The sequence below is a fragment of the Halichoerus grypus genome, chromosome 3 (genome assembly GCF_964656455.1).
Source record: "Halichoerus grypus chromosome 3, mHalGry1.hap1.1, whole genome shotgun sequence".
In the NCBI taxonomy this organism is placed as follows: Eukaryota; Metazoa; Chordata; class Mammalia; order Carnivora; family Phocidae; genus Halichoerus; species Halichoerus grypus.
In genome coordinates, this window is record NC_135714.1 from 98,105,932 (window position 1) to 98,128,162 (window position 22,231).

The 22,231-nt window shown below is 38.4% G+C and overlaps 2 protein-coding genes across 3 annotated transcripts in view; one reads left to right on the forward strand and one right to left on the reverse strand.

Moving 5' to 3' along the window:
• The window catches only part of USP53 (ubiquitin specific peptidase 53), a 66,405-nt gene extending 56,742 nt beyond the window's left edge, over window positions 1–9,663 (forward strand). The window contains exons 15-16 of one of the 2 annotated variants that reach the window (XM_078069182.1): window positions 5,296–5,398; window positions 6,289–9,663. In XM_078069182.1, the coding sequence (XP_077925308.1) occupies window positions 5,296–5,398; window positions 6,289–7,276 (1,091 nt within the window). In that variant the 3' untranslated portion in view covers window positions 7,277–9,663. The remainder of the gene's footprint in view (window positions 1–5,295; window positions 5,399–6,288) is intronic. The other variant, XM_078069183.1, reaches the window with a different exon arrangement.
• Window positions 9,664–12,395: 2,732 nt separating this feature from the next.
• ARLN (allregulin) lies at window positions 12,396–14,908 on the reverse strand. The gene is made up of 2 exons (XM_036091785.2): window positions 14,578–14,908; window positions 12,396–12,684 (listed from the first exon to the last, which is right to left on the reverse strand). Coding segments are annotated over exons 1-2 (207 nt in total). The 5' UTR covers window positions 14,784–14,908; the 3' UTR covers window positions 12,396–12,683.
• Window positions 14,909–22,231: the final 7,323 nt, after the last annotated feature.

Consider the following 22,231-nt stretch of genomic DNA (forward strand, 5'->3'; position numbering starts at 1 on the left):
GTAGTACAGGAATTTTTTTTCCCAAGCCAAAAACATACCCTGTGTGGATTTTTGTTTTCAGTAAGGCACAATTTAATTTAATTCTTTGTGATTTGGGATGACTTTCTTGGTTTTCTCCTACTTATTTGTAAAATGGGGGCACACTTATATTATTGGCCTGAAGAATCACTTTCTATAAGTAGCTAACAGATTTAGAAAGTTAAGGAGCTTTAGAAATTTTTTTATTTTCATATTTCGTTTGATATTTAAGTGAGTTTTTAATACAATCCAAACAAATTTGTTTGATGTCAGAGAACTAAAAATCTATAGTTGTGCCATCGTAATTATTTCTTGGTATTTTTTCATTGACAAAGATATGTAGATTTCTCTGCCTATGTCATTATGGGTTCTGCTGCCTAAAGCTATTATTTGGGAACATTGTTGAAATTTCACAGTGCCATTTCGATTATTTTAGCTCCTCTTTTAAAATGGGTCACTGATTAGGAGAATTTCAAATGCCTTAAATTACATTCAAGACAGACTTTATATTGTTCAAAAGTACATGGTTGGGAGAAAGTATCACATATTGTAAGAATACAGGTAGTTTGGTCTATGCAAGGCTGAGTGCGTTTGTGGAAATTATGAGATAATAGGTAGAGGGTGGACAGAAGCCAAATCATGATGAAACTTTTATGCTATTTTTAAATCCTACAGTAAGTGGAAAGGCACCAGAGGACAAGGAGAGGAATATATTCCAGTTGGCATTTTAGAAAGACTGGTGGCAATGTAGAGGGTAAATTTGGAGCAGTGAGAGAAGCATTAGTTAGATGACTATTTGAACAGCCTGGAGAGAAAAGGTGGGGGCATAAACTAAGGCAGTACCAGTATCACAAAAGAAGATTTGGGAGTTTATAAGAATGTGTAGACAATGGAGTCAGTTTTTATAACAGGTGTACAAAAGGGAGGAAAAGGAGGAAGCTGGGGATAGCTGTTGTCTGAGACTTGTGTAAGTAGATACACCATTTACCAAATCAAAGAATATAAGAAGAAGAAACAACTTTTGGGGGATGAGAGGAGACGCCAAATTTATTTTTGGATTTGTTTATCATCTAGGTAAATAGATTTTTCAGGCAGTTAAGGACATATGTCTACAACTCAGGAGAGACGATATATTTGGTAACCAGATGCATATATGGGAATTGAATGCCATAGACGTGGACTGCATCACTCAGGAAAACTGGAGACAAAGGAAAAAACTTGGGATTTGCTGAGTAAGAGAGATGAGCTAAGGATAGAGAGAAAGAGCAACTTTGGGAAGGTATGAGGAGTAGCTAAAAGGTATGAGAAAAAAGGAGAGAAGAGTATCACAGGGAAACCAGGAAAATGGGGAGCTTCAAGAAGACAAGTTGCCACAGATTGAGCAGAATAAGGATAAAAAATGTGGATTTTTTTTTTTAAGGATTAAAAATTTGATTTAGCAGTTAGTAAGTCATTAGTGAAAGAGGAAAAGCAGTGTTAGAGGAACATTAGGAATGAAGCCAGCTTGAGGTAGGACTGAAGTATTTAGAAGTAAAGGGCCATGATGTTTGTAACTTAAAGTGGTTCAGAAAAAAATGTTAATGGGTGAATCTGGGTAAAGGGTATACAGGTATCCTTTGTACTAGTTTTAATCTTTCAGTTTTTCTGGGCTTTTTAAAATTATTTTCAAATAAAATGTCTTAGAAAATTATAGTACAATAAAAAGTTAATAAAAGAGAAGTAAAGAAATGTCTGTTCAAAGAAGCAGTACTTAGAGGAGAAGGAAGCAACCAAGAGCTTAGTTTTGCATTTATGTTACAGAGGGTAAGGAACTAATGATGTACAGGGCAAGAGAAAGGTGCTAAGACTAGAACAGAATAGTAATTGATGGAGTAAGATCTCTGAAGGTAGAAGGGAAATGAAACAAAGAAGGTAAAGAGGCCAGTTAAAGTTTTGTGATTTTTCCAAAGCATTCAAATTTTATTAAAAACAATTTTTTATTGTAAATCAGATCGTTGATTAGATTACTGCTCTTGAATGTTTAAGCTTTGTAATTGTAGTTTTACTGTTATATTTTGAAGTCTCCCTATGCAACAAGAGTGAAGATTACATTGTCTAGACCAGCAGTTTGGTTTTATTGCTACCTAAGCCTATTTTAAACATAGGTCATCTTTTCAGATGAAATATATGTTTTGATTTCTTGACTCTTGGGCTTTTTAAAAAAAATAAAGTATCAAAATTAGCATTGTTAATTAAAGCTTCTTGCCTGATGTTAAGGTGTCTTCTGTGCCAAGTGTAAAGATCAGACTATTTTAGATTTGCAGAGAACCTGGAGCCAAAAGTCCCAGTAAAGATACATAGATGTCTGTGTCAGCAGAAGAGAAAAGTAACACATCTATTTTTAAGTTAGTTGGAATTCTGAAGTCAGACCACTTGGTTGAATGCCTGCCATAGTGATATTAAAATTTCAAACATGTTTATAAGACCTCTGCTGCCTCCTGCTGTCTGTTACGTGGATACGTTAATAATAGTGAAGAGTTTTTTAAGAATTAGTGTTTCTTTGGTGTTTGTGAATAATAAACCTGAAATTATGGATAAGTTAAGTAAACATTCTGAAGTTAAAATCAAGATGAGTGGAGAATTATAATGTAACTTCAACTTAACAAATTTTTCAGGCTGAAAAATTATTGAAGTTCTTTTTGACATTACTTTTTTTTAATCCCCCCCCATCATAAAGTAGCTGTTGAAGAGAGAGGCTGTTTTTGAGCCTCAGCAGTGGGTCAGGCTTACAAGCAACTAACACTCTCTGGGATAAATTATACTGCCTTTTATTTTTAAGATTTGTATAAGTGTGGCACTTGATAGACTCAAGATAGGTCAGGGGGAAAGGTAAGAAGAATTTGTCTCAGTTTATACTTATCTAGTCCTGGTTCTGTGAGTCGGGAACATGGTGGACAGGGTGGGGATGATTTAAAAGAAGAAAAACAGTTACATTTTCCATGTGATTGTTTATTCATTCTCTAGACTTTCATTGAATGTCTTTTATGTGCTAGATATTGTGCAAGGGGAAACAATAACAAAAAGGGGATATACTGTCCAATAGAAAGAGCTTACTGCAATCTAGTGGATGTAGGAGTGTGAAATCTTAAGCAAATAAATGCCAGACTTATAGTTCCCCTCATTCTACTATCTTAGGCTTTTATTGGAAGGTAACATTTACTGTGTGAGCAATATTGCATATAGGGTATTAAATTCTCATATGTATTATACAACTGTTTCTTGGAAATTGAAGATTTAACTTGCAGAGGCTGATGATGATCGAATATAGATTGTTTACAGGATAATATTTATAAAGATGTTTAGATCAACTATAGATTCCAGTTGAATTTTGACTGACAGAGCAGTTTTTAAAAATGTACCCAGAAGATCAACTTAGGGATAAAAGCCATCAAAGATAAAGTTCTTTGTTATTGTTTAAAAAATAAAGTTCCTGCTTTAATAACTTTGATTTTGTTTTCTTTGCAATCTTCAATTCATAGACTTGGAGTACAGTCAGAAGCATGAGAATGAAAGGAAATGTAAATGAACATGATGAAAATGCCATCTAAAAATAAGGGAGGATACTGAAAACTTACTAGAATTTTACAGAAGTATAGGGAATTAATTGAATATTCAAGCTAAAGCCATATATTTTGATATCTTCTGGGGGCCTAGTTTCGTCAGGAGGAGCTTCTGTATGACGATCTAGGAATTTAGTGGCGTGTGACTAAGAGAGCTTGCAGGTAGTGGAAAGACCACTGGCTTTGGAGTTAGCCCTGGACTGGTTTAAATGCTGTCACTTACCCAGTTATATAGCATCACTTGGGTCACCCAACCTCCTTGGGTAGAAAAAGGGAAATTGTTTCACAGAACAGTTGTGACTGAGATTTTTTAAAGACTATTTTCAGTCAACTGAAGCAGTGCTTTGACCTCAGGATATCTTTATACTATTAAAAAATACTGAGGACCTCAAAGAGCTTTTGTTTTGATGGGCTATATATGTTAATAATTACTGTATTAGTCTTTGGGAAATTTATTCATTTAAAGAATGATTTACTGGGCGCCTGGGTGGCTCAGTTGGTTAAGCGACTGCCTTCGGCTCAGGTCATGATCCTGGAGTCCTGGGATCGAGTCCCGCATCGGGCTCCTTGCTCAGCAGGGAGTCTGCTTCTCCCTCTGACCCGCCCCCCTCTCATGCTCTCTCTCTATCTCATTCTCTCTCAAATAAATAAATAAAATCTTTAAAAAAAAAAAAAAAAAAAAAAGAATGATTTACTTTACTTAGGCATGATTTTGTAACATCAGTATATCCTTATTTGGAAAATATTGGTTTGCTAAATTATGCAAGTCTTCTAAATGTTGATACATTTCTTTATATTGTTTCTTTAAAAAAACACCTTTGTTAATATTACCACAAATATTAGCAGAAAGCCTTTATAATTCTTGGGAAGCTAAAAACTCATGGTGGTGGATACAAGTTTTCCAAAATTCTTATTTTCATCTCAAAATTTGAATTTTATCAGTGGCAATAAATGACTGGTTGTTTTCCTTGAAATGACAGGTTCACTTCTTTAATTTTCAAGAAAATTTCTGCCAGATACCCAAGTCTGAATAACCAGAATCTATTATCTTTCAAGTAAAAAATAATGTTCAATTTTAAAGATTAAATGAAATAATTATTATGAACCTCTTACAACTTGAGTCAGCAATCAGAAAATGGTAGCTACAGAGTGATGATATTAACATTTTACATGTTAATCATAATACCTTTCCACATGTTTTAATTCAGTTGACGTTCCTAATGTTCCTGTGAGGAAGGTAAAATAGGTGTCATTATCTCATATAAATGAGGAAACTGAGATTATAAGGGATTGAGAGGTTTGCTTAAAGCTACTAGCAAATAAGTAGTGAATCCAGACTTCAACCCAAGCCATCTGTCTTCAAGTGCAGGATTTCCCCGCCATTTTGTCAGCAAAGACTATGTGTTATATGACAGGGGAAACACATAGCTCCCCACAGTTGAACAGCAATAGTGTTATTTGGGCATTGCTAACGTTTTCAAGTGATGATAGAAACAGCCATTTATTTTGTATAAAGTATTCAGAAAAGACATATTATTTGAGCTGAATCTTGAAGAATTAATTTTGTTCGTTAGTTGTAAGAGAATTACCTATTTGTAGGAAACGTAAATTATGGAGAATTATACACGCAGTAAATTATAAAAGATCATTTAAATAATTTTGTTTTTCTCTCTCCTAGCCTCAGGCTTTAGAAAAGAACTCAAGAATTTGGAAGTAGGCTATAAATCTCATGAGTTCCACCCAGAGTCACATCTACAAATAAAAAATCCTTTGATGAAAAGGTAATCAAAGATATTTAGAAATACTAAAATCTTTCGTATTAAATGCATGTATTATAGGAACTCTTTATCAGGCTAAAAATCCATGATGTTATGATGCCTGTATTATTGGGGATCATTAAAAGGATATAGGCCTACGGATAGAGGGCCTACAGAGTACCAGGTGTAATACATGATGGTTATAATCTTCAGCATTCTTATGAGGTGGGTGGTATTTAGTAAGAGAAAATTAGGGGCTCTTATTAAGTAATTTGCTCAAAGCAGTGGAGCTGAAATTTGAATGCAGCTCTTATCTACCTAGCAAAGCCTCTACTCTTTTCATCATTTCGCTCTAATTGAATTCCATGCAATTCATGTGAGAAAAATAATTTTCATGACAAAAATAATTTGCAATGTGGTATCATTTATCTTCATCTCAGAAGTTAATTATTACCTAAAAAAGGTAATCTTGATTAAATTATTTTTAATTTGTATACCATCCTTATAGCATTGTATGTCAGTTGTCTCTATTGGTATAAGCTTTGTAATGTTGGTCAAGAAGTGTTTTAGGGTATTGAAGTGTTTGCTTATAACATTTTTTTTAAGTCTATGCTACATTTTATTACAAATAAATGTAATTTCAGTGTTTGTAAATTGAAATGAATTTTTTTAAATTATGCTTCTGATTATAAGAGATCTAATTTTGGTAATGACAGGTGTTTCTGGCATTCATGTATTTTGGCATACATTTTGGAGTCAGAGAGTATAAAATGGTAATGGTTACAAATATCTTCCCATTTCTGTTATGTTATAAAAATAACATCAGGTATATATTGAGAAGTTAAACTACAGGACAAATGTTTGTTTTTCCTCCAATTTTGCCTTTTAGCTTTGTCCTTGTTTCTCTGTTGCAGGTCACAGATACGTGAAACAAATGGAAAGTTATTCCCTTCATCAGGTCCACAGATACTCAAGGACAATGCAGCAAGAGAGCATATCCACCAGTCAGGTGAACAGAAACTTGAAACCCCAAGTGAATGCAAATTTTCTGAGTGGCTTAATACAGAAAATTCTGAGAGAACAGGTTTACTTTTTCACGATGATAATTCTGCTCCTGGAAAGAGAATGAACAGTAATGAAGTAGTCTCATCATCTTCACTGTGGTCTTCACACATGAGACCTGTTGGGGTAAAGCCAGAAACTTCTCCCCTCATCCAGCAGCAAACTATGATGGAACAATGTTGCTCTGAGAACTCTCTGTCCAGGGAACATATAATTCAGCCAACCTGCAGGTCTGATGGTTGTCAGATGCCAAAACTTGTTAGCCATAATCCACCACCTCCTTTGCCACCAAAGAAATATGCTATAACCAGTGTGCCACAGTCAGAGAAAAATGATCCCGCACCTAATGTAAAACTTACAGAGATGTTTAAAGCTAATTCTTCTAGTCTTCCAAAGCACAGCTTACATTTGGATTCAGAACCAAGTTCAGAAGTAGGTACGTATATGAATGATCAAAGACTTAAGGAAACATTTCAAATAAAAGAGCATGTTGGCAACACACCAAACCACCTGTCAAGCTTTTCAACTAAAGATTTTCAGGCAGACTTGGGTACAGTTGTTGATGCATTTTGCCAACCAGAAATAGACTCTAGTTCTACCTGTCCAAATGAGACCATTTCATTAACTACCTATTTTTCAGTTGATAGCTGCATGACTGATACATACAGACTGAAATACCATCAGAGACCCAAGCTCTGTGTTCCAGAAAGCGGTGGTTTTTGTAATGATCATGCAATATCTCAGAGTGAAAGAGGGCTAGCACCTGTGTTACACAACAGTCTTGGTTCAAACTGCCCTTCTGAGCAGAGATACAAACCTAGTATATACTGTAATAGATAAGTGATGAAACTGGTAAGCTTATACTTCTCAGAGGCCATGAAAATATAATAGGAATTGACTGACCAAACCTAGTGATACATGAAACTAAAACCGTGGCATTTTTAAAGTCATTAATCACTTTAATTTTCTATATATATTTTTTATTTTGTGATCAATTTATTGGATATTTTAGAAATTCCCTTTGAATAGTCTTGGCGTGCCTGCAAAACAGAAAATCAGGGGGTATGCAAAAAGTCACTGCTGCAGTTGAATAAAAATGTAATTTGCTCCTTTATATGTGGCTAGTAGACCCGTAAGTATTAAACTAACCAGTACTCACATTTGTAGATTGGTAAACTATGCTAATTGAAAAATACCAGGTGATACATAGTTTGTGTAGTCAAAGCAGTATTTGCTTTATGAAGAAGCACTTTCTTTCTAATGGGTAACCAACCAAAAGAGGGCTTCACCCATTTGTTTTTGACTTCTGTGATAGTCTACTACATATGATCCCTTTAAGTGTCTTAAAAAATACCAACCCATGAAATTGATAGCATTTGCGGGGGGAGCCTTAATGATAAAGCAGTTTTTAAATTAAATTCTTAAGGTCAGAACAGAAGAAACTTAATTTTGCTCCTAGAATTTTAATCTTCATAATGCCTCGATAACATAAATTAGGACTTTGACTGTTGTATCATAAACTTACTTCAGCCATGTAAGCTAAAAATAAGTGAAATTCTTAACGTTAGTATATTTGTTACATTTTTTTCTAATTTTATATGAAATGTGAAAGGTTTTATTTTGGTTTGGTTTATTTTGGGCTGCTAATAACCAGTGTTAGGAATTTAACTTAGGGCCCACTGGGGATGTCACTGTGACTGCCTAAATTTTCCCTGCTATCATCTTAACCTCTCTTTATAGGTCAACCCATTTTAATGATTTTCAGATTCTTGAATCCGAGTATTTCTGGGTTCCAGATTCATTTTCTACCTTCATGTAGAGGGTTTAATTTTAATGAAATGTATTAATTTGAGCATCCCTCCCATTTTTCTAAACAGTCATTTTACCCTACTTTCACGGAGAGGGCTTTTTTTTTTTTTAATAAAGGAATTTTCCATTATCAGTATGACCTTATAAATGAAATTAAGTTACATTAATTGCTTTATTTCATTAGTTGTCATTTTATTTTGTACTAAGTTGGTAAATGTATTGTGGCTAAGTGTTGTATTGTCCATGTAAGAAAATTGAAAATTACAGAATTAAAAATTTTCTTACATTAATAAACTTCATACATATAACTTAATTCTGTAATCTGATTAGTAAATTTTAATGTTTTGACCAGCTCCATAAATTGTTAAAATATTCTAAAATATAAATGATTAAAAATGAGTATTCCTAGATAAATACAAAATAATTGCTTGTAAAAACCTAATCTCACCCAGTTAAGAAATCTTGGTCATTTATTATCTTCCACCTAGAGAAGTTTTTACTAGCCTTTTCTAACTGTAACAGTAGGGTGATTATTACTTTATATTCTCTTAATTTAGAAATACTTGAATATGAACTATATTAAACTTTTATCTTTTAAGAAAGCATATTTTTAAATAACTTTTAGTATGGAGGGTTTGTAAATACTGTAAAGTTTCTAAAATTGTATTTGACATAACATTGTATTTAATTATTGCTTTTATAACATTGTAAAATACTAGAAAATGGGTTTCAAGTATTTTTAATAACTTTGAAAAACTTTTGTCTAGTTTTTTTTTTAAGATTTCTATTTGGTCAAGATGTCCAGTTAAAAATGTATTATTTGAAACATATAAACTAATTTCTGTTATTTAACAGCAGTCTCATAGATTTGTATTTTTAACTCACAGTTGAGTTGCAACATCAAATAGAAATATCTAATTTTGGCTCTTTTTAAAGTACTGTCCAGTTGAAACCACCTGAATCATGTAATAGTACTAACTAGGAACTGTTTTTGTTGATTCAACACTCCAAATACAGATTTGAATACATAATTACTAACTATTCACATGTAAAATTTTTATTTCTAGAGTACCTAATTTTTATACGTGTTTTCTTCTGGTTATAGAATTATGGTAACTTCTGAAATAATGCAACCTATAATTATTGTAATGTTCAAAATACTTATCTTCAGACTGTTGATTTTTCTGTGAAATGAGTTTCTTCCGGTTCAAAATTTTTTTTTTTAAGATAAACTGATTTTGGGGGCGCCTCAGTGGCTCAGTTGTTAAGCGTCTGCCTTCTGCTTGGGTCATGACCGAGCCCCACGTCGGGCTCCCTGCTCAGCGGGAAGCCTGCTTCTCCCTCTCCCACTCCCCCTGCTTGTGTTCCCTCTCTCGTTGTCTCTGTCAAATAAAAAGATAAACTGATTTTTATGTTAACATGGTTGGACTTTTCTGTGCATTCATGAATTGTGGCTTCCTCTCCTCACATGTTGATTGATTATGTATTTTATGAGAAATTAAGTTACCTTAAAGTTCAAGGGTACTTGGAGTATCACTAATCATAAAATGTTATCACTGGAGGCTCCTAAAAGTGTAACTGCAGTGAGGTCTAACGCAGGGCTCCAAAGGAGTTGGCAAACTTTCTAGAGAGAGCCAGATAGTAAATAATTTGATCTTGGTGGACCATAGGGTCTTTGTAACAAACAACTACTCAATTCTGCCACTGTAGTGAAAGAAGCCGTAAATGGTATGTAAATGAATGGCATGTTTGTGTTTCAATAAAACTTTATTGACACTGAAACTTGATTTCATGTAATTTTCATATGTTATGAAATAGTCACTTGATTTTTTTCAACCATTTTAAAATGTAAAAATCATCCTTAGCTCACAGGCCTGATCAAAAGAGGTAGTAGGTCAGATTTGGCCCATTGGCCATAGTTTGATGATCCTTATCCTCGAACATAATTTACATTAAGTAACCTTAACGACCTGAAATAAATTATCCTGTAGTCTCTGAATGTATCCCCATGCCATTTAGGGACTAGATACACAGAGAGGTTTCTGTCCTAAATTTTCAGGTTCATAGACTCCTAAATCCTAAAGACTTTGTCACAGTTACTGGTCAGCCAGTTCATTTCACAAATGGTTATTAAAATAATCATTTCATTTATATGAAATTAAGTCTTTGAAATTTACAAAGGAATTTATCATCAGATTAAAATCACATTGATGTTATTCTTTGTTTTCGTCATAGCAAGTTTGCCAACTTTTCTTGGTGTCCCATTCATCCTTCAGCCTTACCCAGTTAGCCTTTACCCATTTAGCCTTCAAGTGTGAGTGCTGTAAGCACTCACTATACTTGAGATGGCACAGTAGGTATAATTTCTTATTCATCAGCTGTAGAAAAGATTCACCCTCATACTGGAACCATTTCTGTATACCACTTACAGTTATGTCATAACACCAAGACCTTGCTACCTTCCCTCTGCTAGAAATTTTCAGAACATTCAATAGTTGTGGTAGTGGGCTGATTTTAGCCTCAGAAACATAAAATTATAAATCTTTGTGTGTAACACAACATTAAACTACATGAGAACTGTTAATCCTTTCAAAACCCTGCTACCTACCAAGTAATTTGTTTAAACAAATGCAAAATCCGAATCAGACCAAATTTAGCTACACAATAAACATTGATTGGACAAAATTATTAGCAAGCAGCAGAAAAACAGTTCATACTGTTTGATATACTCAATGAAATTCCAGTTTTGTGTTTCTTTAGATGCATCAACCTTTGCATAAAAGGTTCTCTCCAAGTAGATGCAACAGTACCCTGGATGCATAACTGTTACCTTGTAGTGGGCAATAGGCAACTAAAATCTTCCAAAATCAGTCCTGGATTTCATTCTAACGCCATTAAGAGAGAGCATGTAGAGTTTACCAGATCTACACTCTGTTTCTAAGGGACGTGAATATCCTCAAAATATTTAGGGAATTCATATGTATCAAATGTCACCAATTTCTTTTTTTTTTTTTTTTTAAAGATTTTATTTATTTATTTGAGACAGAGAGAATGAGAGAGAGCGAGTACATGAGAGGGGGGAGGGTCAGAGGGAGAAGCAGACTCCCTGCCGAGCAGGGAGCCCGATGCGGGACTCGATCCAGGGACTCCAGGATCATGACCTGAGCCGAAGGCAGTCGCTTAACCAACTGAGCCACCCAGGCGCCCCAAATGTCACCAATTTCAACAAGAGCCCATATCTACCTTTTTTTTTTTTAAGATTTTATTTATTTATTTGACAGAGACACAGTGAGAGAGGGAACACAGAGGGAGAAGGAGGCTTCCCGCCGAGCAGGGAGCCTGATGCAGGGCTCAATCCCAGGACCCTGGGATCATGACCTAAGCTGAAGGCAGACGGTTAACGACTGAGCCACCCAGGCGCCCCAACAAGAGCCCACTTCTAACATCTGTTACATAAAGGAGTATCTGTTATATAATAGGACTAGCTTCTGAAGGGCTTTTAGTAGCTTTGGGAGTGTGACCTTTCTGATTAAACACCAGCTGATCACTCCTAGAATGTAAATTCTTACTAACATTTAGATATAAAAGAATGTAAGCTCCATGAAGGCAAGGATTTTTTGTCTTTTTTGCTCACTACTGTACCTGGCCGAGTAAGTGATCAAATATTTGCTGAAATGACTTCGCTGAAGTATTTAAGGTACAGACATTATAAAAACAAAAACATACGTTAGCTACAAGCATTCTTAATACAATCACAATTATAAAAAAAAAGATTTCAAACACAGTCCTATTTTAGGGAAGTTCAGGAACTTAAAAGGAAGCAAGGGGAAGCATCCAGGTAAGAGGACATGCACACTAGATTTCCAAAGTTGGATATTATATACTTCCTCTGAGATTGTATCAATCTGGCGACCATAACAGAGGCCCACTTAATCTAAAAATTAAACTGGTACTTAACAGCCAATACATTTTGGGCCTGCACTTTCTGTACAGCTCTTAACTCCTTTTTCTTCCTTTGCTTTTGAGTAATTTATTTTTAAATACTTCACCTTAATATTTCACCAAATTTTTGCATCATACTAAACCCTGGCTAAACCTTAAAATGTTAAAGGGAAGACATTACCATATTTGTTAATGAATACATTAAACCTTTACGTATAAATGCTTTAATATTCAGCCCCTATAAAGCCATCAGATGTCTGAAAAGTTTTTAAACATGAATCAAAGAGTAGTTTTAAGAACTTAGCTATGAATGGGTGAGATTACCCATTTAATATAGTCCCCAAAAGGAATAGCAAGAGTATGTAAAATGAAAGAAAGTCCCTCAGAGTTTAAAATTCTGTTGCACAATCCTGTCTTCTTTGTTCAAGAAGTTTGTAGTCATTTTCAGAATCCACTCCAGGAGCCAACTTCTTAATCTAGACATCAGGCAAACAATTCTGTAAAAACCAAATATTTGTCAACAATGTCTCCTTCCAGTTTTAATACTTTACCCCAATATCTGAAAATCTAGATCGTCTCAGTCACTTTCCTATTCCTAAATGATTTACATATTGTTAAGAAAGAAAAAAAGGCCTGGAGTATTCCTCCTATGGCTTCCATTTTCTACCCAGAGCTGAAACTGTCATTTTTTTTAAAAAGATTTTATTTATTTATTTCAGAGAAAGAAAGTGGGAGCAGGGAGCAGGGGGCAGGGAGAGGGAAGGGGAAAGAACTCTGCACTGAGTGTGGAGCCCAGCGCGGGGCTCCATCTCACGACCCTGAGATCACGACCTGAGCCGAAACCAAGAGTCGGACGCTCAACCAACTGTGCCACCCAGGCGCCCCTGAAAACTGTCATTTAAAAAAAAAAAAAAATCACCATATTTGAGGTATCAGTCTCTACCAAAAAAGGAGGGGAAGTAGAGGAGAGTGAAAACTACAAATATTGTGGCAGAGTATTTTATAGAAATATCCATCTCTTCCATTCACCCACTCAACCCTCTGCCCGTTTTTTTTTTTTTTTTTTTTTAAAGATTTTATTTATTTATTTGACAGAGAGAGACACAGCGAGAGAGGGAACACAAGCAGGGGGAGTGGGAGAGGGAGATGAAGGCTTCCTTCAGAGCAGGGAGCCCAATGCTGGGCTCGATCCCAGAACCTGGGATCATGACCTGAGCCGAAGGCAGACGCTTAACCACTGAGCCACCCAGGCGCCCCTCAACCCTCTGCCTTCTAATCTGTCACATTATCCAAGAAATCAGCGACAATGGGGCCTTAGATACAATGAGCTCATGCCCAAATCTTTGCCAAAATTTTGGGGGTGAGGAAAGAAGACATAATTGCCTATCATGGATTGCAAACTCATAAACATGATTGAGAAAAGTTAATTTATGGTAAGTCAACAACTCCAAAGTCCAACAGAGCTCCCCGATGTCCAAATGAGCTGCACTGCTTTTCTTCCACAGGCCCTCCCTTCAGCTCACTGCTTCTCTCCAGAATTTTTCCCTTATCATCTCGGTCCTATGTCCCTCTTCTGGTTCTGCTCCCCTGCCCCTTCTCTACCTTTCCTTTCCTTATCCCCTTCCAAAACTGTCTTTTCAGAGTGAGTGGCAATGAAAATGGAGAGCAAGGATTTTGCAAGTGGAACCTACAGAATTTTGTTATTTAAAAACAGTTGGTGTTTTGGGATGTGTGGGTGTATGTAAAAGGGGAAAATCAAAGAGTCCCAGGCTTCTGGGAGGGGTACTGAATGAATAAAGTTAACATTTACTGAAATGGGGACACTGAAAAATAAGTACATTTTGGTAAGAAGTTCCTAAGAGTTCAGGCTTGGACCTGTTTGAGATACCTATCTGGCCTACTCGAGGTCAAACTAGTTATAGTAACAACACCTTTAGTTAAGGGCTTACTGCTGCCAGGCAAAAATGCGAATCGCTTTTAGATAAATTACTATCTCATTTAATCCTCACTACACCCCTATGACCTGGTTACTACTGGTCCCAAATGGTAAATGGAAAAATAAAGCTCAGAAAAGCTAAATAACTTCTTTAATTCCTTTGTAGTAGTGCAGGAACTCAAACCCAGCTGGTTTCATTCCAAAACATAAGAAAAAAATTATGAAGCCAAGTTTCTTCCACACCTCTTTGAAGACCCTCGCTGAGGTGCAAGGAAGAACACTTTTCATTCCAGCCTCATCCCGACCCCAACACCACCCGCCCCTTGACCCCGCCATTAACCAGCTATATTATTACCATGGGCACACCATACTCTCTGGAATTCAGTTACCCTGCCTCCCCCCAATTGTAGTGGTAAGCTCCCTACCGGTTCAGCTCTGCGTTCAGAGTACTCACCATGGTAAAAGATACACGAAGATAAACAACACTACATCGAAGAGGATGAAGAGCCAGAGATCCAACCAGTAGGAATGCTTTGGAAACCGGTCGGCCCGGGACTGAGACCGCACTTCGTGGTTCTGCTGCTGCCTCCCAGCTTCACCCAAGCCTAGCCGCTCCCGGGGACCGTCCCGACCATCTTCCGCAGCTGCGCCCTCCTCCATCTCGCACCAGTTGCCCCACCACAGTCGGAGCAGCCAGCAAACCCTCACGTCCTGTACTTCCGCGTTCACCTGGCCCTAAACTGGCCCCAGTCTGCCCGCGTACGCATGCGCGCTCACCATACCCGGAAACGGGCCCGGTGCCCTCTTCTTCCAGCGCGCAGGCGCCGCCGGGAGGTCCGCTGTCTCCGTGACAGCCGGCAGGCAGCGCGGCCACTACCCGGAAGCGGAGTAAACTGGTTAGACAGGTTTTGCTAGAAGGAAAAGTCCCTGGCCGCGCCGGAAGTCACCATCAAATCCCGTTCCTGTCAGGTGATGGATTCCACCCAGGAACTGCCCACGGTCCCCTTTCCTTATCCCTGTTCTTTGGGGTCTTAATGCCAAGGGTTTAGGGCCCCCTCTGATAGGTTTTGTATTGTGTACATAGCCCGTTACACTTCTTTAATCCTCAAACAGCTATAATGAGATGGACGTCATAATTATGAGCATGAGTTTATAAGGGGGCCAGAGAGCAAATCGTGAGAATGTTGCGTGTACCTCATGGGAGTGAATTTAAGAATAACCCGAAGGTTTGGGAGTGTAATCCCCTGAGAGATCAGAGTGCTAGCGGAAAGAAAATGACCACTGTACGGGAGGAAAAATTCTCTACCTACCCTCTTTGAGTCTCCAACAGGGCCTAAAAATTAAACTGACATAAGACAGATTAACAGGAGAAAAGCACACACGTTTTATTATTTTTTTTTTTACATGTACATGAGAATCTTGGCAAGAGAATGAAGACTCGAAGAAGTGACCAGAACAGAAAGCTTTTATACCTTTTAAACAAAGGGGTTTGGGCCAGGGGTAGTAAATTGTGGAGAAATGCCTAGGAAGATAAACGTTAGTGTAACAAGGTTGGTTTGTACAGATTTCTCAGCCTGATTCCCCATCTCTGGTGATAAGACTGTTTTTCTTCCTCCTGGTAGAGGGAGGGCATCTTTCGCATGGGAGTTTTATCTCCTGTCAGGAAGAATTAAGGTAGGTCAGGGTGCCCCTCTTGCACCTCAAGCTCCTTTAACTTAAAGTAATCAATGTGACAAAGCAGCATATTTTGGGGTGACATGCTGTGAACTCCTTCATTTCCTCTGTCTGAAAGTTCCTTAGAAGTTTCACATAAAAGCTGAATTGGTGACTGTGGAAAGAATTGAGTTAGCAGCCAAGTGGCAAGGGATCTATCTGCAAAGGGAAAGAAGAGCATAGATTAGAATAAGAATAAATAGGAAATAACAAATCTAAGCACATTTCCTCATACCCCATTAAATCAGTCTCCTATCCCTGGAAATAGGTCAGTCCAACAAAATGGCTGGACTTCATTTATCTGATGGAGAGTGTTTATCTTGTCTTTCAAAGGGTGCAGGTTAGACACTATTTGTCCCAAGCCATTTACATAGAAGCAGCATGCTTCAGCAATGATTACATAAGCTCCTCCTTTTGGACTGTCAGTGTGTCTAGGGTGAGGCAACTTTGGGGTATAACAGAGCCTAAACTATTAACTTCTGATAGAACGGCTTCCAATGTTTCTGTAGTGATACTGAACTCTTGTTCTATTTCTATGGAAAGATTTAGAACTGCCTTTCCAACTCATAAGTTCCAAAGCCTGGGAAAAGGGAGGTCAATATTGATAAAAACTTAGAATTGTGATGCACAAGCCAGTTTTCTGTAACATCACATATAGTATATTTATGTGGCACTAATTTATGATCAAAGGAGCCCAAGTTTGTAATTTGGCTGGCATTTAAGGTGGAGTACCTGGTTACAGAGAGTGTCAGGAATCTGAGTCCACATCATCTTGACCATCTAGGTGGAACTCTTTAACTTTATCATCACATAAGATAAAAAGACCAGTATTGTTCATGGATAAGGTCAGAATGAAACTTGTGACCTACTAAGTTGGGGTTTGGTGTATCTTGTCACCTGTCATGTTGTCATCTGCACATTTCCATCTTCCGTGTATCCCTGTCAGTCTATGGGAGCAGAACACGTTGTGAAAGATCAGATAGAGGAGGCCTGCAATTAGGCCTTAGGAGCTGTAAGGCTTGGTTTTGTTACGTGACCAGGTTGAGTGCAAATTTTTTGGCTCCCCATATGTAATCTTTGGCCTTTGGCAGTTCAGCTGCTCCCAGGTTACACAAGGGTGGCTTGTGAGCCTGCTGTAAAATCTGGTAGTTTGGCAAGTGTCAGTACCATAAGAGTCAGTAATGAGACCATTTCTGACCTTCATGAGAGGCTCGAGGATGCTACCTGTGGAATCAGACCACAAGGTTTGATTGTAATATTGCCTTGGTATGTCATGTGGGAAAGGTCCAGTACCACCGCGATTTTCAGTGCAAAGGGAAAAAAAGTCCCTTCTAATGTCTTTGAGCAAAGGACAGTTCTTGAGCTTCCCTAGAGGCTTTTCCATGTACAACTGACTCACAAAAAGAGAAGAATGATGTGTTTTGGCCATGGGTGCCATAACCTGTCATGCATCCAGTGATTAGTTAATGTGGCCAGGGTTTGGAAAAGTGGTTTAAGGGGGTGTCAGGTCTATGCATAACCTGAGGAAACAGTAAGAGTTAATAAGTGAGACCCAGTTTGTTTGTTTTTTTTTTTAATTTTTTTTTTTTTTTAAAGATTTTATTTATTTATTTGACGGAGAAAGACAAAGCGAGAGAAGGAACACAAGTAAGGGGAGTGAGAGAGGGAGAAGCAGGCTTCCCGCTGAGCAGGGAGCCTGATGCGGGGCTCGATCCCAGGACCCTGGGATCACGACCTGAGCCGAAGGCAGACACTTAATGACTGAGCCACCCAGGCGCCCCAAGTGAGACCCAGTTTGAAGGACAGTCCATAGTAGAGGATCAGAGGGAGAGTGGAATAGATTGAGACAGTCAATATCCAATCAGCCTCTTTTTTTTTTTTTTTGAAGATTTTAAGTAATCTCTACACCCAATATGGGGCTCGAACTCGCAACCCCGAGATCAAGAGTCACATGCTCCACAGACTGAGCCAGCCAGGTGCCCCTCCAATCAGCCTTTTAATAAATGGCTAAAGAAAGGGGAGTCTTTGTTAAAAGGAAGATTTTTTTTTTATCTTTTTTATTTCCTTCTGGGAGTAGGAAGACCCAATGGGGGAGAAAATAGGTAGAAGTGAAGTTTCTTGATCTGTGATCTTGAGAAAAGCAGTCTACTTCATGATTTTGTCTGCTTTTGGGACCTGGGAATTTGCCTGGGAAATCCTTACTTTAAGGTCCCCCTAGGGATGGTCTTCCAATTGTCCTGGGAGTGCTGATCCTGGTCTAACTTAGCAGGGCTTGTGTGAATCCAGAAGGATTTTTCTTTTATTTTGATAGCAGTGTGAGTGGTTAGTAGTACTTCATAAAGGTCTTCTCAGTGAGATGATAATGTGTGCTTCCCTCTAAAAACGGTGTTGTATATCTAATCTTCTGGTCAAAAGGATGGCAAAGCTTGCCAGTCATCAGAGGCCATGCCATTTTTACCTGTTGATGATATGCTCCATTTAGACTAGTTAGGTCTTGTATACAGCTAGTCATAAGAACAGGAGAACAAAGGCAAAAGAATTGTAGATAAAATTAAACCTCTTTACAACTTGCAGTCCATTGACAACTACTTGAGGCAGGCAGAGTAGGACATTCCTCAAGGAACCCACAACTGCTATAAGGTTCATGTTTTGCTAGAGGCAAAAAGCAACTTTAGTTTGACAACTCCAGGATCCTGTAAGTCTTCTTTAATATATGAAAATCCTTTTGGAAATTTTCCTTTATCTCTCCCCCTCCCAACTTAAAGTATATAACCAGTCTTTGTTCCCAATGACATTGCATCTCTTGTTTGCCCATGGGTCCTGTCCCCTGCCATAATAAAAACATCTTTTTGCACTGTCTCAAGAATTCTTTTTGACCATTCACTCCCAGCCCACATTATATCAATAGCATCAAAATTTTCACTTACACCCCTATAATGTTCACTCAATCCAGGAATAGAAGGTTTAGAGATGCCAGTAGGAATGGGTGAGCAAATATTATTTCAAAAGATGTTATATTTTCTCTTTGGAGTATTCCAGATGTTATAAGGGCCAGAGGTAATGCTCCTGGCCATTAAATCCAGTTTCTTGACAGATTTTTCCTCAAGTCCTCTTGATGTCTGGATTTTTATGTTCTCTTTGCCCTGGGGATTAGGGATGGTAAAGAGTGTGAAATTTTAATGAGTACCCCAAAGTTTTTGCAAGCAAGTGGTTAATTTCTGCTGTAAAATTAGTTCCTTTCTCTGACCCAATCCATAAAACAATGCCCAAACAAGGAATACTCTCAGTTATTAATTCTTCACCACTGTTGTGGCATTGGTACTTCTGGCTGGGTAACATTCAGTCCATCCACTAAATATACAGACAATAACCAAATAGTGGGAATAGCTTGACACTGGAGATAAATCTGTGGAATCCATTTTGGGGTTCCATAAGGGGGAATGTGGGCCTTGGAGGATTTCCTGAGGTATGTTGGTTTCCTCCAGAAATTTGGTGAGATTTATAAGTAGTACACTGGGAGATAATTTGGTCAGAAATTTTGTGGATGCCAGGGAAGAACCAATTATCTTTTAGTTCCTTAACTATCTCGCATCTACCCATATGTCCCATCTGATGGGAGATAAGTGCAAGTCAAAAGGACAAAAGAAAGGGGGCCACAGGAAGTCTGTTTGACCCAATGTATAATCTGTCTAATTGTTTGGCACCCTTTTGTATCCATTTGTCTTTTTCAAGATTGTGGGGTATTTGCCTGAATAGTTAATAATATCAGTCAGGGATAAAAGCAGGTTTATAAATTGGGTGGAAAAAGGAAAGGAGTTCTATTTTGGGCTGCATATTTAGCAGCCTTGTCAGCCCTATTGTTCCCTAGAGATACGGTATCTGTCTCCTTAGTTTGGCTGCACACCGAACAATAACAATTTTAGTAGGCAAGTGAATAGCTTGTATACGGCAGCAATTATATGCCCATTGGCAAGAGGAATACCAGCAGAGGTTAAGAATCCACAGGATTGTGGCAACAGCCCGATGGGCTCCAAAGGCATATCTAGAGCTGGCAGTTTTTCCTTTTGCCAGTGTTCAGGCTCTGGTAAGAGCTATACATTTAGCAGCTTGGGCTGAGAGTGTGCCTCAAGGGTTTCACATGGGGAAACTATGGCATGGCCAGTTACTATGTTTCCCCAGAAGTTTCCTCTGTAGGAATGATCACAAAATAGAACTTAAGTCTGGGTTGTGTAAAGGGGGTATCTAAGAGATTCCTCTCGTGGCTTCTATATTTGCAGACCAATCCTGTGGAATGGAGTTGTGCTGTCCCTTATCAAGGATGGGATGATCGTGTAGTCAGATTTAAAGTGTTCCAGCAAGGGAAGATGAAAGAGGGGTCGAATGATAAGGGCCTGTTCATGGGTGATTTGCCACCAGGTGAAGAGGTTGTCTTGTGAACTTGTAAGAGAGCAGACGTAGCGCGAGGAACATAAAGGTGAATGGGAAGCCTGATCTAAGGGTACTGGCTCCGTCAGGGAGGCAGCTGTTGCTAGTGCGCGCAGGCAAGACGGCATGCCTGCCCTCGCACGGCCCAACCGACAGCAAGGACTTAGCTGAGAGGCAAAGGTTTTCCTGAAATTCCCGTAGCAATCCCAGTATTTTCATAACAATATAGGTGAAAAGTTTTGTCAAAATTAGGTAAGCCAAGAATTATGGGTGTGGACAGTGCTAATTTTAGCCTTTAAAGGAGGTTAAGGAGGGCCTGGAAATGGGCTCAGAAGTAGTATTTGGGAGGGTAGCAAGGGCAGCCAACTTAGGAATTCATTTGCAGCTGTAGCCAGCTGCCTCTAGAAATTTATGTAGCTGTTTTTTGGGGTTTTGTTTTCATCTGTGGGAGAGGGATAGACAAAACTGACTGATGGCATTTGGGAGTGAGCTTTGGAATGCCTTGAGATACCTCCTGTCCTAAGTAGGTTAACAGTTGTTTGTATCCCTTTAAGTTTAGATTAAAAGGCCTTATGGCCTCTTTCAGCTCCTGTAAGAGCACACTGCTTAGTCTGGTTACAAGGTAAAAGATCATCAACATACTGAGCAAGAGTGGAGCCTTAGAATCTAAGTTGGCTTTAAGGACTTGGGAAATTATTGAGGGAGACTTGCAATATCCCTGAGGCATACCAGTCTATGTTAATTGTTTCCCTCTAAATGTGAATGAAAAGAGGAATTGTGAGTCAGGGTACAATGGAATTGAAAAGAAAGCTGAGCAGAGGTTAATTACTGTAAATCAGGCCGTGTCCGCTGGAATTGAGATAAGAATGGTAGCTGAGGGGCGCCTGGGTGGCTTAGTGGGTTAAACATCGGACTCTTGGTTTCAGGCTCAGGTCAAGATCTCAGGGCTGTAGGCTTGAGCCCCACATGGGGCTCTACGCTCAGCACAGAGTCTGCTGGAGATTATCTCCTTCTCTCTCTCCCTCCCCCTCTGCACCTCCCCTCTGCTCATGCTCTCTCTCTCCTTCTCTAAAATAAATAAATAAAATCTTAAAAAAAAAAAAAAGATGGTAGCTGAATTAGGGACTATGGGGTGTTGAGGAATTACAAAGGCATTAATGGCTTTCAGATCTTATACAAATCAATAGATTTGATTCCAGTCTGAATCAAATTTCCCTTTCTTTACTGGTAAGATTGCGGTGTTAACAGAGCAAGGAAATAAAGAATACCCTGCTGTAAAAGAGAATAGGTTCAATGCCTCGCTGTGCACTCATGGGGGGGGCGGCACTGGGCTACTGGTAGGAGAAGTTTAGTCCTTCTCCAGGTAATGTGCACAGAGTGCGTTGCTGTAACAATCCAATCTCATTTGCATGTGAGGCCCAGGCACTAGCTGGGACATCTTCTAAGGCTGCATCCTCTTCAGAACAAGAATAAGCAGGGTATTATCCCCCAGAAGGGGAAAACGAGGTGAACCCTCTGAGGGTGCTGAGGTCTAGGGAGATTGTTTTTTAAACTTTACTTTTTTTTTTTTTTTACAGCCATTAGAAATCGAAAACAGGAATACTCATAAATCACTGTGCCTGAAGAACTAGTTCACACCAGTTTTCTCCTGCTAATCTAAATTTGAAAAAGGAAAAACATGAGGAGAGACTCTTACCACTTTGCTTTCATTGGATCTTACAGGCAGAGACCTAGGACACAGGTAAAAATTTTTACCTTGTGTTGGCTTATGTCAGAGGTCCCAGTGATATGAAATGTTGGGATCCAGGAGTTAATGGTCAAGAAAGAATTTTTGAGATGTCTTTGGTGCAAAAAAGGTAGTTTTATTAGAGCACAGGCACAGGACTGTGGGCAGAAAGAGCTGCATTGGGGCGCCTGGGTGGCTCAGTTGGTTAAGCAACTGCCTTTGGCTCAGGTCATGATCCCAGGGT

What these genes read in the sequence shown, in the direction of transcription:
- ARLN (XM_036091785.2), bottom strand. Translation starts at nt 14,783, where the DNA reads ATGGAGGAGGGCGCAGCTGCGGAAGATGGTCGGGACGGTCCCCGGGAG.